General features: G+C 47.9%; 6 protein-coding genes across 6 annotated transcripts; 4 read left to right on the plus strand and 2 right to left on the minus strand.

The window, feature by feature from the left end:
* Positions 1 to 802: 802 nt before the first annotated feature.
* L228DRAFT_53668 (hypothetical protein) lies at positions 803 to 2,854 on the minus strand. Its single transcript, XM_018336690.1, has 5 exons — positions 2,463 to 2,854; positions 2,332 to 2,403; positions 1,781 to 2,266; positions 1,161 to 1,542; positions 803 to 1,106 (listed from the first exon to the last, which is right to left on the minus strand). The coding sequence occupies exons 1-5, from the start codon at positions 2,535 to 2,537 to the stop codon at positions 937 to 939; spliced, it is 1,185 nt and encodes a 394-aa protein (XP_018184369.1). The 5' UTR covers positions 2,538 to 2,854; the 3' UTR covers positions 803 to 936.
* Positions 2,855 to 3,406: 552 nt separating this feature from the next.
* Positions 3,407 to 4,359, plus strand: L228DRAFT_234791 (UPF0326 protein hag1; the record flags this gene model as incomplete). Its single annotated transcript, XM_018330677.1, has 3 exons — positions 3,407 to 3,596; positions 3,661 to 3,888; positions 3,940 to 4,359. The coding sequence occupies exons 1-3, from the start codon at positions 3,489 to 3,491 to the stop codon at positions 4,357 to 4,359; spliced, it is 756 nt and encodes a 251-aa protein (XP_018184370.1). The 5' UTR covers positions 3,407 to 3,488.
* L228DRAFT_251657 (translational machinery component) lies at positions 4,360 to 5,645 on the minus strand. Its single transcript, XM_018333605.1, has one exon. The coding sequence runs from the start codon at positions 5,559 to 5,561 to the stop codon at positions 4,830 to 4,832; it is 732 nt and encodes a 243-aa protein (XP_018184371.1). The 5' UTR covers positions 5,562 to 5,645; the 3' UTR covers positions 4,360 to 4,829.
* On the plus strand, positions 5,530 to 7,532 carry L228DRAFT_254595 (TIM44 subunit of mitochondria import inner membrane translocase; the record flags this gene model as incomplete). Its single annotated transcript, XM_018333839.1, has 3 exons — positions 5,530 to 5,576; positions 6,134 to 6,805; positions 6,857 to 7,532. The coding sequence occupies 3 exons, from the start codon at positions 5,530 to 5,532 to the stop codon at positions 7,530 to 7,532; spliced, it is 1,395 nt and encodes a 464-aa protein (XP_018184372.1).
* A 1,126-nt stretch (positions 7,533 to 8,658) lies between these two features.
* L228DRAFT_242123 (hypothetical protein) lies at positions 8,659 to 12,724 on the plus strand (the record flags this gene model as incomplete). The annotated part of the gene is made up of 4 exons (XM_018331382.1): positions 8,659 to 8,736; positions 8,816 to 9,056; positions 9,125 to 12,097; positions 12,153 to 12,724. 4 exons carry the CDS (start codon positions 8,659 to 8,661, stop codon positions 12,722 to 12,724), a joined length of 3,864 nt encoding a protein of 1,287 aa, XP_018184373.1.
* Positions 12,725 to 13,345: 621 nt separating this feature from the next.
* Positions 13,346 to 15,088, plus strand: L228DRAFT_251660 (hypothetical protein). Its single transcript, XM_018333606.1, has 2 exons — positions 13,346 to 14,118; positions 14,302 to 15,088. Exons 1-2 carry the CDS (start codon positions 13,517 to 13,519, stop codon positions 14,843 to 14,845), a joined length of 1,146 nt encoding a protein of 381 aa, XP_018184374.1. The 5' UTR covers positions 13,346 to 13,516; the 3' UTR covers positions 14,846 to 15,088.
* Positions 15,089 to 16,580: the final 1,492 nt, after the last annotated feature.

The following is a 16,580-nucleotide window of genomic DNA, read 5'->3' on the forward strand; positions in this document are numbered from 1 at the left end:
TCATCGTGCCATTGGCTTGGAGACGTTGCTTCCAATCCTCGATATTAAACCACCCGCTATAGGCAATTTTCATCGGATCTTCTCCGAACCTTGTTTCACTGATGACTTCAGAAAAGCAAGTTATCTCGATCATTATTTGCCCCGGTCTCCATAAAAAATAAGCCACGGACTTCACATTTGTGCCTGAGTGGAATGGCGTGATTGACATTCTATTAAGAAGCCTCCGACTTCGATGTCCATTCGGCCCTTCGCTAAACGCGCTTCTTTCTAATTTTCGAGACATTCGGGCTCCTTTCCTTTTTCCTGCTAGGTGGAAGGGAGCCTAAACGATAAGACGTATTAGTTTGGGGTTCTCTACTCGTACACTTAATTTAAGCGATAGCTGAAAGGACGTTCTATGGGCAAACCAAATGACAAGCAAACTTTCTAAATGATTGCCACCAATCGCAAGTTGAAGTTACAAAACTTTAAATACGTATTAGATAGGTAGTCACAGAGCAAAGATTAGATAAGGTCACTATATAGGAGATGTAAATCGAGTGTCGAGTCACACTTGGACGTAACTTCGGTTCATCACCTCCCAAGACTGATCTTAGGTTTGAATTCTTCTTATTCGACATCGACAAAGCCTTGTCGATACTAATATTCCTTCTCGAACGTATCGTCATTAATTTTTGGAGTTATATCTCTCCGCGGGAAGAAGAGTACAGATTCTTTGTACAATGAGATTTCTTGAGTCCCGATATTCGGCGCCGAAAATAGCACCAGTGGACACATGTCCCATCAGCCATAACATGGTATCATCAAGAGCATCAACTTTCCGCATACATAAGAACACAGGCATTACTTCGTAACATGTCCCATGTTCACCGCGTTTACTCAACATAAGCGCGGGCACCTTCTCAGCCTTGTAGCAACGATAAGACGCGTTTGTGTCTAGGCCTTGGCAGCACCGGCCTTGATGAGGAGAATGTCTCCATCCTCAACTACGTAATCTTTACCCTTCGTCATGACCTTTCCATCAGACTTGACAGCAGCTTCGTCTCCAAACTCTTTCAGGAGGTCAAAGTTGTAGACAACAACCTGAATGAAAGTCTTTTCGAAATCTATGGGCACATGTCAGTAACCTAAATCATCAAGATAGAAAGAGTTATACATACCGGTATGGATGACACCAGCAGCCTGAGGCGCCTTTGTACCTTTCCGGATCGTCCATTGTCGGACTTCATCCTCGCCGGTAGTGAAGAAGCTATTCAATCCCAACACTTGTCTCATAGTAACAATGACCTTAGGAAGAGCGGACTTGGTACCGATCTTCTTAAGCTCTTCTGAAGCTTCAGCTTCAGTCTCGAATTGAGTAAGGCGTTCTTCAAGCGAAACAGATAGCGGAATGATGGGATCGTTAGGCGAGTTGGTCTTGACCCACTCGGCAACCTTGGGAAGGTGCTTGTTCTTTTGGCGGACATAGTCTCTCTCGCTGAGGTTGACAAGGTAAACAACCGACTTAGCAGTTAGAAGCTGCAAGGGGTTGATCACCTCAATCTGGTATTACAGTCAAATGTTAGCCACCTGTAACTTTCATATGCCGAAAGTGGTAGGATGGAAAAAAAAAATGCAAAAGCATTAGGGTCAGAATGGGACGTCATCTCAGTATGATCTCTAAGCGTTGTAATTTAGGTGAGACCATTCGACGAGCTGGGATTATATCGAGCGTATAGCTCTTTGTCATCATATAGGAGGGTATGCATAATCTGTGACTGCGAGGTGCTATGATACGTACCTCTTTCTTAGCCCATTCGCCAGAGCGAATGTCCTTGCCATCCTGCAGCCATTGAAGGATCCTCTCAACGGTGGCCTGTTCTTCTTTCAACTTCTTCATCTCTAATGACTGACCGCCTCGAGCAGTCTGCTTCCGAAGAGACTCCAAAGCCTTCTCAACGAACTCAATATCCTTTGTCCGGAGCTCCTCGTTGATGATGGTCAAATCTCTGATCGGGTCAACATCACCCTCAACGTGGATAATCTCAGCGTCATCGAAGCATCGAACAACCTGGAAGATGGCATCGACGGCACGAATGTGGGACAAGAAGGCGTTTCCGAGACCAGCTCCGGTAGACGCTCCACGAGTAAGACCGGCAATATCATAAACAGTCAAGTTCGCAGGAACCTTAGACTTGGGCTTGTAGTGGTCACACAACCAGTCAAAGCGCTGGTCGGGGACTAGCACACGGGCCTCTTCCGGCTCAATGGTGGCATATGGAAAGTTCTAAAGAGAAAACATTAGCATGAGAAGAAAAAAAAATGCAGGTTCATCTCCAAGCTTCAACTTACGGCCGGGTTACCAAGGTTGCACTTGGTAATAGCTTGGAACAAGGTGGACTTTCCAACGTTGGCAAGACCAACCTGAATGCTGAGTTAGTGTCGCTCAATGAAAAGGATAGGGTGTAACAATTCCTACATACGATACCAGCCTTGAGGTTGTTACCAGGACGACCCAGAAGGAGCTTCTCTTCCTTGACCTGCTTCTTGGGAGGCATCTTTTTTCTCTTGCTTGCAAAAGTTCTAATAGAAGAGGGATTGAGTGAGATTAAGGAACGACAAGGGGTAGAGGGTCGTATGCAGACGGGAACAATCGCAGTACTTGCTGTCGACCGTAAAAATGAGGATGAGAAAGAAGGGGAAAATGAAAGAAAGCTGGAGTGGTTGAGAGGTGGAATGGTGAATAATTAGGAGAAGAGAGGTGACTTCGGTCGCCCCCTCTTTATGCAGCGAAAGCAAAGTAGCTCGACTGGAGAGTTGTGGGAATTTGGGACGGTCGAATGAGAGCAAAAGACTTTTACAGCGAATCTTCTCGCGACCCTATAATTTTAACCGAGAGCCCTCTGACGCATTTAGTCGAATCCAAGTGGATCCCTTCTCAATACAGAGAATAATGCTGTCCTATACGTAACTTATGCCATGCTGCATCCTTTTGTGCATTCGATGCAGCATCACCTTACGTAGTAAGGACATTAACACCCCACTCCTCCTTGGTTGTTGCATTGCGGTAACCCTAAGTATAAATGTTTGCACGTCCCATGTGCATAATTTTATCCACTTTTAGTCACAAATACTCCCTAACTGCAAGATAAGTGATTATGCCATAAAGATAATAAATGAATAGGACATTCTTACAAGCAGTAAAATAAATTATCGCAAAAGAAATCGACCAATTTAAATACAGCTCGGGATTATACAGTTTCTATACACTTCCCCTACACATGAGATAGAAATGGTTTAAGTTCCTGGTTATGGATTATGCTCGCTCCCCTCCTACGATAAACTTTCTGCACCGTCGACCGTGTCAGCCATGCCGGTAAGAAGCGAGTCCAACCAAATGCGTTGGAGCCTGCAATTACAGACAAGGGCCCTTATAATAGTGCGGAGCTTCAGGCTCCAGAGCTTCAGTTGCATCCCCGCAGCGTACAATCATTCGCGTTTGCAAAACAATGGACGCACCAAAGCGAAAAGCGTCCCAAAAGGCATCAGGGAACCATAGAACAACGCTGTCGTTGAAGAAGACGGAAATATGTATCAACGTCTATGATCTGCTCCCTGTGAGGCTCCCGACGCAATAACATTCACCCCTTGCATCGTGCTAACACGATTCTCATTGTGCAGCCTGGAAAATTATCATCAATTCTATGGACGATTGGAGGCTCTTTGCTTCACTCGGGCGTAGTTATCGGCGATAAGGAGTATGCTTACGGCGGCCATGATCGACCTGGGATGAGTGGCGTTTATTGGACCAAGCCTCGCATGGAACCGCCAGGTGGGACGTTTCGCTGTGAGATTCTGCATGGTTTCACCATCCGTCCTGATAGCGAGATTGACTCCATCGTAAAAGAGGTATTGCCGTGTCCCAAACTCTGGAGTCGGACCGATCCTGACTCTTGATAGGCATCTCAGAAGTTTCAAGGAACCTCCTACAACCTGCTTACCAATAATTGTAACCATTTCACATCATATTTATGCCAGCAGCTCACGTCGAGACCCGCCCCTGCCTGGTTGAATCGTGCGGCTAGCATTGGTTTGGCCCTCCCATGCGTTGTTCCTAGGGAATGGATTGCGCCACCCGACCACGACACCGCAGACGGAGAGTTGCTTGAGGAAGAGGATGACGACGAACGAGCACACATGCTGAGTGATAGCAGTCGGCGAAGACCTAGGCCGCTTGATGATGAACTTGCGAGCGATGTCTGGGACAGCGATCAGGACCGACGCAATGGAGGAAGCGGGAAGGGCAAGGCAACAATAAGGGATAGTAGTGGAAGGACAATGCCTGTCAGTGAACGTGCTCCCCCTCCACATCGCCATTGATTTTTTTTTTTTTTTTTTTTTTTTTTTTTTTTTCAGGGTCCCCTGGGTTGCTTTGCGAGTTTTGCTGGCCAGTATACGTTGAAGGCTCTATTCGGTTGAGATATCCCATTGTGTTCACGATCAGTCTATGGGCGCAGCAATTGTTTATATTTCCCCCTTTATACCACTTCGTCCAATTTCGTAGCATGCGATGGTTTTGCTAGGTCGTTTTATTTCGCAAATCAATCACGAAATGACATATTTGAAGAAAACGTCTTTGATTAAACTCCGGTGATTTCAGTATACATGCGACTTAAAATTAGACTAGTGCCATGCCATCGACGGAATCTCTGCCTGGCAACTGACGCCAAGGATTTTGATATGGTCTGGGCAGGTAGAAGAAAACTGAACTTCCGCCAAATGAAGCGCTTAAAGGCTCGAGAAATTCGAGACATCCAGTGCCTTTTCAAATACTCCGGTAAACCAGAGAACTAGCCCAAGCGCCGCGGCTTAGGGCTTCTTGTACCTCCAAATTTCAGCCTGGTCGCATCGGTAATGCGAACAATCTTCCCTCGCAAAAGCCTTCCTTCGTTACCCATCAATGCCTTGGTCACGGCTTCTCTGCCAGGGCCAAAATTTCTTAGAACGACTTCGAGTTTCTTGATATCGCTCAACAGGCCACGTTCTTGGATCTGCTTCAAAACGAATGCTGCAAGCTGATAAGCTGAGTCGTAATTTCCGCGGTTCGCCTTTCTGAACCCCAGATTGCCGCAGGAGACTGATAGGATGGCGTCGCGGTTTGGCTTCGTAAGAGTGATATGGGTATTATGTTTCGTAGCAAAAATATGGAAATGATGAGGAGGCTGATGCTCTGGAAGAGCCCGATTCGCAGGGTTGAGAGGAGATGTATCGTAGTTGAATGTGGAAGAAGTGAGCGACGAAAAGGAATTCTGACTCTGGCCGCCGATGCGTTTGGCGCCGCCAATGCCAAAAAATTTCGACAAATCCGCTAAATCAGAAGTCGCATCTGAAGCTGAAGTCTTCTTTGTACTCTGGTCGGCAGCCTTGTTTGCTGTAGCAGTAGAACTTGCGGCATCGTTTTCGGCGCGTCGGCGGGAAGTGGAGGAGAAAGGACTAGTGAACGTTCGAGGAAGAAACGACCGAAACTGGCATTGAAGGCAAGCCTTCGAAATGGTTGACGAGCGGAGAAGTTCTCTGCTCATTTTGACGAAACGATTGTGCGGCGCGCAAACCTGGGAGGCGTTGACTTTGCTCGTCCCCAGCTCCAGTGGTGGTTTTCCAGGAGAGTTAATGGAAGATGAGGATTTCGCCAAGCCGGAGCTCGGAGAATCCAATTCACCGCTCCAGCCAAACGAAACCTCTCACCCTGGAGACTCATGACTCGGGAAGTTTTCTTTTGCGATAATCCTTCTCCCGACAAACTTGCAACACCGCCTTGGTCATCTCACTGGGCCAATCCTCGTTCCATCTGCATCATCTAAACTGGAGATTGGTTCAGTATGGCACAGATAGGGAGGATAGCACAAACCCCCCGTTTAGGAGGCGTTTTTAGCCACTCACCCTTGGCTTCCGCGGCAAGGACTTCTTACGGCCGCACAGCAGACTACAGGCGGTTATCCACTGCAATCCTTCAGTCATCGAGGCGAGAGATCTTACAACGTCGACTCGATGCATCTCTCTCATCTACATTGCCCCCTCTTCGGTCTCAATTCCTTCCTGAATATATGGGAACGGCCTTTTCCGGTCTCTCAACCCGAAATGGCTTTCATTCAAGCCCATTGAAAGCTCAAGAGCAACAGAAGCAGAACCCTAAATCTGCTGAGGAGGAGCAGACAAAGTCTGAATCTGACGCAGAGAAACAATCAGGCGAAAAAGAAGAAGAGCCAAAGAAGGAAGAATCAAAGAAGGAAAAGAAGGAGGATCCTCCGCCACCGCCTCCTCATGGCGACAAGACTCCCTGGCAAGTTTTTACTGACACTCTCAAGACCGAGTTTAAAGCCTCAAAAGAATGGAATGAGTCTACCAAAGCCTTGGCCTCTTCTGCACACCAGTTTACAGAAAACGAAAACATCAAGCGCGCTCGCGCCGCATATACTGCCGCTTCTGATGCTGCATCCACGAGAACTTCTTCCGCCCTGCGAAATGCTGGAAAAGCTGTCGGCCAGGGTGCGGCATGGACTTGGGACACCTCCGTTCTTAGAGGAGTTCGCGCCGGCGTCAATGCCACTGGAAGGGGTATCGAGAAGGCTACGAGACCCGTTCGTGAGACGGACGCCTATAAGAAAGCAGTCGGTGGTGTGAAGGACGTCATTGATGATGGAAGCTCTTCCAGATACGGAGGCTGGGTCGAGAAGGAGGAGCGAAGGAAGCAGAGAGAACTGAGAGAACTCGAGGACATGAAGGCCGGTCGCCACCGGAGAGCCGAGAAGATGGAAGAAGATCCCAAGTCAGTTACACTCTGTTTGCCTCCATATTGAATGATGCTGACATATACTAGTGCTGGCACCAATGTTACTCTGCACAAGGACGCTGCATGGAGAGAAGCCTGGCGGGATTTCAGAGATTCAAGTCGAGTAATGCAGTCTCTGTTCACGATGAAAGAGACCTACAACGAATCTGAGAACCCTCTAATTTCTACCGCACGCAGCATCTCGGATCGAGTGGCAGGTTTCTTCGCCGAGAACGAGACAGCCATGGTCATCAAGAAATTCCGCGAGATGGACCCGAGCTTCCAGCTGGAACCCTTCCTACGCGAGATGCGGGAATACATTCTTCCTGAAGTTCTTGATGCTTACGTGAAAGGAGATACTGAGACTCTGAAATTGTGGCTTTCTGCGGCCCAGTATCAGGTGTACGCGACGCTTGCACAGCAATATACCACTGCCGGTCTGAAATCTGACGGTCGAATTCTGGACATTCGACACGTTGACATTCTCTCTGCTCGCATGCTTGAGCCTGGCGACATCCCGGTATTCGTTGTCACCTGCCGCACGCAGGAAGTCCACGTCTACCGAAACACAAAGTCAAACGATCTTGCAGCGGGTATGGAAGACAAGGTCCAGCTGGTCACCTACGCTATTGGCGTGACGCGTATTCCTGAGGATGTCAACAATCCCGAGACTCGTGGTTGGAGATTAATTGAGCTCCAGAAGAGCGGAAGAGACTACATATAATTTGACGCTGGCAAGCATTGTGATGTGCCCGCCATTGCGTACAGCACACGGATGCACCGAACTCGATTTCAGCGTTTTCCCTTACATTTCTTGCATGCCTGCGGAGTCAAAAAGAAGGCGAAAGAAAAGTCATTTGGGCCATATTTTTTTCATGAAGACTCCGGCAGTTTCGCCTGCACGCTCGTTGAGCGAAAGATTTGCAGGCCGGGGTGAAGGCTTTTTTAGGCCGTCCCGGGATTGTACATTATTTGGTTTCATGGTATCTTTTACAAGTAGAGCATGATCGGCATCTCTGACCATTTCTATTTTGCTGCTCTCGCCACTCTAGCCTTGCTCATTCTGTTCACTTCTCTGTACTTCTATTTCCGTTGGGTATTCCGCGCTGCAATATGTCCGTTGCGCATGTGAGAGGCCAATGTCTAAAGAGTCCCTTTTCAACATCAACTGAATATATCCTTTCTTCTCGAATCAGAGATTTTTAATTGATTGTAGACCCATCAAGATGTCATTGACTGCAAAAATCTACGGGAGGGTTAACAGTTGTATATTTTAGAGCAGCCATATCACATGCCAATATCATGTTTCCATGTCGTCCCAAGTCTCGTGCTTCATGTCTTAGGAATGGCAAGGGTAGTAAAACCACGTAGAGTTGCCAAAGGTAGAGTGTCTGTACCAATCTCGGCATTCGCCGCCAGAAGTCTACCGAGGGAGTACCAGGATTCGGGGGGCCTTACGTTATTGCTGCAGGCAGCATGATTGAAGCTTTAAGGCCGGGCTTGATAAAGCATTGTGCTTCAACTATTTCAATATTCGACACCTGGATGCCGTATCGATCATTGCACATTCTATACAACGTTTTATTTTGTGTTGACCTGATCTCTCAAGAATCAATCCTTCATAAGCGGGTCAACTCAGACAAGTCCTCCACCAACTCTCGGATGATCTAGACTTCCAGTAATTCTGGTATCCGGCAGCAGACTGCTCGTTTTCGCAAAGCGATCGTCGTGTGGCTACATTGAAGCCAAAGTTCTCCTTCTTCACAAACTGTATCCTATCTGTTCGGTCTTGTTTCGTCTTCGCGCGGCCTACTGAAAAGCCGGCCTTGTGCCGCGCGCATATCGGATGAATGCACCCACTCAACCCGTTCTTGCGCGCTTTCTTCCGGAGCACTCTCCCAGCACAGTGCGCCCCGGTTCAACACCACGTAAGATATCCCTTCCTTTTGGATAGATCCGGTTTCTTTAAGCCTGTGTCAATCTCAGCTGACCATTAGCCTGTCCTAGATTCTGCTGGTGCCGACCACTGAAGTCCTTCTCAGCACAAAAGATCGAGATTCAAATGCCCTCTACGCTGATCTTGCGACCTCGGAGGATTTCCTAGGGAGTCATGTCCTGCGTATTCCGGAGGGCTCGCCAACTCCTTCTGGCAAGGAAAATGGCCCCATTAGGGATGGCAGAGGAAAGCCGAAGCAATTCACGACTGTGAATGGCCGAACGGTCGTGGTCAAGGACACATTTGTCTACAGTAATAAAGGTTCACATGGTGCCACACATTGCTTGTTGGAATGATGGTCTAACTTATTTATGTGGCAGGTTTCAAACATCTCAACCAAGCGCAGCTCCTCCAAGATGTAGTTTACTACCCAGACACTCTGGAGCCGCAGCAATGGCTCATCTACTATATTTCAAAGCCTCTCGTGGGCTCGCCGGAACCAGTGGCTATTATGCCAGCATTGGTTCCAGACTCCGCAAAACCTCTGCGTGGCGCCGACCCAAAGAGAACAAGTTTGAGATTAGAAGGAACGTCAGCGCTGCCCAGGAAAAAGGATATCAAATCCTTCAACGATCTTCTCAATCAATTTCCGATGATTGCAAGGCAGATGCATCCAGGGCTAGAACGGCTGTTTAGGGAATTCAAATCGTCGGTAGAAAAGCCGTTGCCGAACCCTCCCACAGGATCGGCTTCATCGATATCATCTCGAAGACGCTCTTCGTCCTCGTCGGCCGCGAACAGTGTCATGTCTGCATATAATGCCCTTCTCAGTGGACAATCAGATGCCCATCTACCACCATCCGCAATTTACTTGGAAGAGGATGAGGATGAGCTAAGGGCTGCACTCGAAACGGCAGTTACAGCAGCTATCGATCTCTTCCAACTGGTTGACAAGCAGCAGCTGTCTCTTCTTGGCGCCACTACAGATTTGACTGGCCCGTTAGTGGAGAAACAAATAGAGCGCTATGTGAGCGAACAGCTTCATGATCCGTACTTGTTCCCCCGGATATGTTCTGTACGACGCTCGGAGGACATTGAGCTAGAGTCACACATTAGGCATATGGTTCATGTGGACATATCCCAGGTCGGGATTCCCATTGGAAATGACCATGAAGGCAAGAAAGAGCTTATCTTGAGACTGGGTCGCGGAGTTGAGGAGTTTCGAAAGATGGGTGTTGCCGGCAGCCCGCAAGAAATGATGGACGTCCTTCTGGCGACGGAGAAGACTATCACTCGACTAGAGGCGCAAAGCCGGAAAGAAGATGGCACTTCACCAAAGGATGAAGAGAAACGAGATCATCCTGTAACAATTAGCGCGGACACATTGGTTTCGCTGCTGTTGGTGGTCGTCATCAGAGCTCAAGTCCGACATCTCTTCGCGCGCCTATCCTATATGCGCCATTTTATATTTGTCGATGATGTTGAGAGTGGCGAGATGGGCTACGCGCTCAGTACTTTCGAGGCCGTTTTGGTTTACTTGGCAAAGGACGCCGGTGGTTTGAGACGTGCAAGCAGACTGAATAAGCGTCTTTGGGATGCAACACGAAATGGTAGAGTCAGTGACATGAGGGCAATTCTTGAGCCGGAAGCAGCTGCGATCGAAGAAATGAAGACGGTGGAAGAACCGGAGGAAATTGACGAATATGATTCCGCCGTGCTTGACCATACATACGGCATGAATGGAAATATCATATCGTCTACTGCAGATTCTGTCCCACAACCACTCAGTCAATCAAGCGAGGAGGTTGATGACCCAGAAATTTCTGCACTGGCTCACGTCTTCCCATTCCAAGCAAGCAGAAATGCGGCCATCATAGAGTCTCGGAGACCTCGGGTTGTAAAGCATGTTTCCATGGATACTCGCAGTCTCTCCAGCTCTTCTGGGTATTCATTCCACTCGCGTTCAACGACCATGGATTCAACCACGAGCAATTGGGAAAGTGATACTTCCATTGAAAAATTATCCATGACGCAAGACTCCTCTGGTCAATCAACTTTGATGATGGCGGTGGAAAGTCGCCAAACCAAAGGCCTCAGGTATCTGCTCAGCCTTGAAGAGTACTATCCGCTAGATTTTGTTCTCTCTGATACAAATAATGAGGGTACAACGCTTCTGAGTGCAGCCGTGCAACTTGGAGATGTGGAACTGATCGATACTCTTCTGGATACATTATTCAAAGCGAAGCAGAGATCCATCATTAGCTCTTACCTCCAAAAGCAGGATTTTAGAGGTAGAGGCGTTGGACACTATCTTTTCAACGCGCCTCATCTGATCACCAGGCTTGGAACGCTCATATCATGGACTCAGCGAGATCGGAACGGTCAAACGCCTCTATTTGCGTTGTGTCGCTCTTATGATCACTCAGAATATAGGAGCATGGTCGAAGCAGGTCTTGCAGCTGCGAACGAAGCTCAGGGCGATGACGAACCGCTGCATCTGGATGACCATTTAGATGCCAAAGGCAATACGCTCCTACACATCGTCAGCGATCCTTATCTGACGGTACAAATTCTATATCATTGCGACTCCGATGCCAACGCGACAAATGACAAGCGGTTCACCCCACTCATGGTCGCGAGCAAATTCGGTAGGATTGACATGGTGAGAGCTTTCTTTGGAGATCCACGAGTAGATATCTATGCCAAGGAACTACGAGGCTTGACGGCTGTTGAGCTGGCCAAGGATGATGACGTTCGGAACCAGATTGATGATTTGACTCTCTTCTCACATCAATCGGCAGTAGATGGCCGCATCACTGCTGTTGTGCGGTCTTTCTTCGTCGATGACTCTTCGATACGGCTAATTGTTAAATCCGGTGCACCAAGCTCGGATTCGACCTTTACCGTAACGACATGCCGACGTTCACTCACTGATTTCGAGAACCTGGCAAAATGGCTCTCTGTGGAACAGCCCGCGTCATGGCTGCCGTCCATTTCTAATTTCCGATCTCCGTATCAGCTTCCATCTAAACCGTCGAGGGCAATTCTGCGGGACATTCAAATACGACTGGATTCCTTTTTAAAAATTCTGCTTGCCCACACAAATTTCTCAACACATGAGATGCTCTGGGAATTTTTCCTTGTCCCTGATATTCAACCCGAGATGATGGCTGAGAGGAGCAAGCGCAAGGCTGCGGCGCGGGCAGAGGATGTGATGGACGAATATCCTCCGGTGGAGGATACTAGAGACGTGGAGACGTTTGTGGGTCATGCGAGAGAATTGGTACGAGGGATGAACCATTCTACAAGGAGTGTGCTCAGGCGCAGCAACAAAATGAGGACCCTCCGTGGAGGTAAGTCAGGCTCTTTCAGTTGCTGAATTGCATTGGGCTAATGAAACGACTATAGATCTCTTCGATGCCCAGGAACTTTTAGTCTCTGCGTTTTCGACACTGCCGTTCCTTCCACAGTCTCATCTTGTCGCCTTCAATCGGCTTATTGCCAGCACGCAGCAGCCTGAACTCTCTCCAGAAGCCCTCTTCTTTTACGACTTTCAGTCAATTGCTTCGACCATACAAGCCGTTCTCGTTTCCCTTTCTCGACCACACATGCTTATAGAAAATATGGCGCAAACTTCCAAAATCATCGATCGACACCTTTCGTCACTCCGGAGATCTGACAGATGGCCCCTCGGACTTCTTGATGATACTCGCAACAAAGTGCACCAAGATGCGGCCGATAAAGTAATAAACAGCCGGCGGGAGCTTGCTCGGCTTGGTGCAGAACTCCGGTATACCCAACAAACTGTCGCTGCTGAGCTAGCCGGTTGGCAGGAACTGCATGAAAAGATGGGGCGACGGGCCATTCGCCAGCTCGCTCGTCGAACTTTGGTGTCGGAACGCGCCAGACTGGAGGCCATGAAGCGAGCTGTCAGGGGCTGCGCAACCCTGCGAGAGGAATCTCAACGAGCTAGGGGCTGAGATAGGATGTGACTGAGAACGAATTGGCATATCTCTTTCGGGATAAATTTTACACTGTTTGAACAATATTCCGCACTGCGAGAATGGCGTTGACGGCGAGGCATCTGCACACCAGCGAGGGTACTGATGGGAAGCGTCCTGCATTTTGAGCGATTATGAACACATGGAAGCTAGATCTCATATGTGAAATATTAGTCCAACGGCCTATCACTGATATGGAAGACATTGCTCTAAGAACCTTGGAGCTTCTGATTTTACATGTTCAATTTATAGAGAATTAAGGAATGATATTATATCAATGCTACAAGGATATAATTATATAACAAATCTTAAAAAAATATAACTATGAATCAGTACTCCACAAAAAGGTCTTGAATTACGTCAAAAAAAAAACAAAAAAAAAAGCCACAACCAAGCATAAAATTGACCAGACTACTTTAAATTCTTTAAAATCTAATCAATGGATGGCAGTGAACTACAACAACTTAAAAAGTGCAATGTTTGGAAAATGAAATCCAGCAAATGACGTCTCGGTCTCACCGCTCTCGGCTTCTGCCGCCAACCCCACGACTCTACAAGCTCCCCGTCGTCCGTTCGAGTCAAGCCAGGCCGCACATTCAACAGCTATATCCCAACGACCTTACCTTTTTGCACAAGTTCATATTCATACCGAAAACTCAGCGTTAAACTCTTTCTAGAATTTCTTGTTTTTTAATTGAATCATGATACCCTAATTTCCCAATCACGAAACAAAAGACGCAACTCTGAAGCTCCTTCAGACTTATACCCGCAATGTCAACACCAAGCACGCATTCTTCTACGCCCGGGATACCTAGCACAGCAGCAGCAGCAGCAGGAGGAGGAGGAGGAGGAGGAGGAGCAGGAGCAGGAATAAGCAATAACGGCGCTCCTGCAGCCTTTGCAGCAGCCGCGTCGCCGATAAGAACTACGTCTTCCACGCCCATATCGACGCCCATCTCGCTGTCGAATTTCCCGCTCTATGATCCGAACACGCCCCCGCCCCCGCCGCCCAAGACGGGCAGCGCGACTGGCAGTCCGCGCGTAAGTGGACTCACGAGCATCGCGGCGGGAGTCGGGGTGCTGGGTAGCCCTCCGCCCCCTCCACCACCACCACCACCACCACCGCCGCCGCCGCATCAGTATCAGTATCAGTACGGCGCAGAAGGGCTGCATTTACATTCGCATTCGCAGTCGCAGTCGCCGGTTGGAGCGGGGAGTCAAACAGCAGCAGCAGCAACAGCAGTAGGGAATGGCATGATAGATCAAGGCGCTGCACAGATGCAGCAGCAGCAGCAGCAGCAGCAACAGACCGTGCTGGAACGAGCAAGGATGCAAGAAGATCGATGGTTGCCCACGGGCGTCAAGGAACGATCGTAAGTCTCCGGTGACACTTTGTTTACTACACATCTACGCATCTACACATTTCCATCGCTCGAATCCTAGGAATGGATTTTTTGTTAAAAAAAAAAAAGAAAGAAAGAAAGAAAGAAAGAAAGAAAAAGAGAAAAGAAAACTCATGAGTCAAAATAAATGCTAAATGCTAACACCGGACCAAGAAAAGCATCACTGGAACACATCCTCTCTACGCCCGCGCTGCTTGACGCGCTGATTTACAGTCCGGAAACCATACACCCGTCACTGTCCAACACCAACAGCGCGGTCACGAATCAATTGAACACAAACATTGCACTCGCGACGCACCTGCTGAATATTGAGACCCGGGTGCGGAGTCTGCGCGAACATACGCAGACGAAATTACTCGCTGCCAGGGGCCTGGAGCAGGCGTGGCGCGGCAAGCAGCGGGATATGGATGCCGCGCTGGAGCCGTGGAGTCCGAAGGCGCTGTACGTGCGGCTGAGTCAGGCGGTGGCGGAGCAGGAGGGGATATGTCGTGCCCTGGAGGAGAGCTTTCTGGAGGGCGAGACGGGTGTGGGTGTAGGAGGTGGTGTAATTGCCGGGGGGGGAGTCGAGTCGGGGGTAGCGACGGAGAGAGAGGTGGTGGATTTCTTGAGGAGGTATCGCGATGCAAGACGCCTGGCGTATCTTAGAGGGGAAAGGAAAGAGAGGTGGGACGAGGGCAGAGTGGGTGGATGGCGGTGACATTTCGAGTGCAGACGATGGTCATGTCATGGCATGGCGTCCACAATGAATGTTTCCTACTTACGGTTGTATTTGGATCGGCTCGGCAGATTATGCATAGCGTTGGAGCAGAATTCTACACTTTCAGACCTGGAATGATTCAAGTCTTTATATTACAGCATGTTTACATCACATTGTTCAAAGTATTGAAAGAATAAAGGTAAAATAATGAGTTTCATTTTCTAATGAATTCTATATTGAGTTGTTTTGAAGATGGACGAATCTGTTGAGATGTCAGCTATGATCAAAGCTTGACAATGTGTGCCATCAATTAAACGGTTGGGTAAATGCTCAGTTCTCCAAGGTGAATCAAATTTGTTTCTTCAATGAAAACTCAGGAAGAACACAGCGAATTTTGAGTTCATCAGGCAAGGGTTGTGGGTTGGACAAGGGAAATGCACAAAGCATTCATGCAGAAAGTGACGAGACGTACTATTTTCATGGGAGACGAAGACACGGCAAGTCAGCAAGGCATAACCTATCGGCCACAACTTATCAGCATTGGCTCGAAGACCGTTTCAAAGTACTCAAGTGAATAAGAGCAAAAGAGAACCATCTGAAATCAGGCTTGACGCCCATCTGTTAGCCACAACTCATAAGAGACATGATGGGGTTACTGGATGCTTACCTCATTAAATCAGAATTTTCAGTGTTGTGCGTTCATTCCCGAGCATCCTGCATTAGAGGTATGCCGGTTCAAACAGTGTGAATAGTGTTCATCATTTCAAGAGATGGCCTCGAACGACAAAAAAAAGGAGAAAAGACTTTGCGAAATACCTACATTCACTTCACGCGAGTTAGTCGACAACTTTCATGTACAAATGAAACCGACAGAAGCAAGACGCAAAAAGCGACATAGGCGTCGATGATCAGCTGACGAAGTCTCAACAAGCACTCCCCAGCCAGAGCACCCACAGGGTTTGTACGCCCTGTTGTTTAACGGGTGTCCGGTTGAGGGTACACAGTCTGTCCGCCCGTTCGTTCAAAATTCTTCATTTTATATTGGGTCGGCGCAAAAAAAAAACTGTCAAAGACGACTTGAGATGGAATTACCTATAGCAATAGACCGTTAGCTAATTTTGCTCCGGCAACTTTGCAGAATAAAACAGAATGTAAAGGTAGCAACTGATGTCAGACAAGGCTGAAACTTGATTATAGACAAGGTTCGACATTAATTGTTCGGATTGAGGAATGCCTTTCCGTGTCGTAAGATCATCACACAGTTTTAAGGGACAGAAAAGGAAGAAAAAAAGACAGATAAAAAGACATACCTTTATCACTGGAATAATACGATGGGGTATCTAGACATTATAGCGACATCAACGTCAATCAAAAGCAAGCTAAGAGAGTCCAAGCAGTTAGCGCTCAACTCTCAAAAAGTCATTCATAAGCCATAGAATGCAGATAGTAGAGCTCAGAGTAATTCTAGAGTTTTGGTTTGTCCTGCACGATGCTATCGGAGTTGAATTGTTCGTGGTAAAGAATTCATCACTGTGATGAATAGAGAACACAATGGAGGGGGAAAAAAGGACATACCATCTAAAAAGTTCGAATCAAAGCATTTGATACTCGTCCATGATTCCACCGCTGTCAGACTCTGAGAGCAGAAGCGATGATGAATAGACAAGGCGAGAAAAAGATGAAAAGAAATATTTGTGAAGCTACAAGGGAAAAAGCGAGTGGGAGGAGGTTCAAG

This window comes from Xylona heveae (assembly GCF_001619985.1).
Source record: "Xylona heveae TC161 unplaced genomic scaffold L228scaffold_16, whole genome shotgun sequence".
NCBI classification, from domain to species: domain Eukaryota; kingdom Fungi; phylum Ascomycota; class Xylonomycetes; order Xylonales; family Xylonaceae; genus Xylona; species Xylona heveae.

What these genes read in the sequence shown, in the direction of transcription:
- L228DRAFT_53668 (XM_018336690.1), bottom strand. Translation starts at nt 2,537, where the DNA reads ATGCCTCCCAAGAAGCAGGTCAAGGAAGAGAAGCTCCTTCTGGGTCGT. An exon ending in GCGAATGGGCTAAGAAAGAG is followed by an intron (nt 1,543 to 1,780) that starts GTACGTATCATA and finishes CTGTAATACCAG; the next exon opens with ATTGAGGTGATCAACCCCTT. An exon ending in TGCTGGTGTCATCCATACCG is followed by an intron (nt 1,107 to 1,160) that starts GTATGTATAACT and finishes ATGTGCCCATAG; the next exon opens with ATTTCGAAAAGACTTTCATT.
- L228DRAFT_251660 (XM_018333606.1), top strand. Translation starts at nt 13,517, where the DNA reads ATGTCAACACCAAGCACGCATTCTTCTACGCCCGGGATACCTAGCACA. An exon ending in ACGGGCGTCAAGGAACGATC is followed by an intron (nt 14,119 to 14,301) that starts GTAAGTCTCCGG and finishes CACCGGACCAAG; the next exon opens with AAAAGCATCACTGGAACACA.
- L228DRAFT_251657 (XM_018333605.1), bottom strand. Translation starts at nt 5,561, where the DNA reads ATGAGCAGAGAACTTCTCCGCTCGTCAACCATTTCGAAGGCTTGCCTT.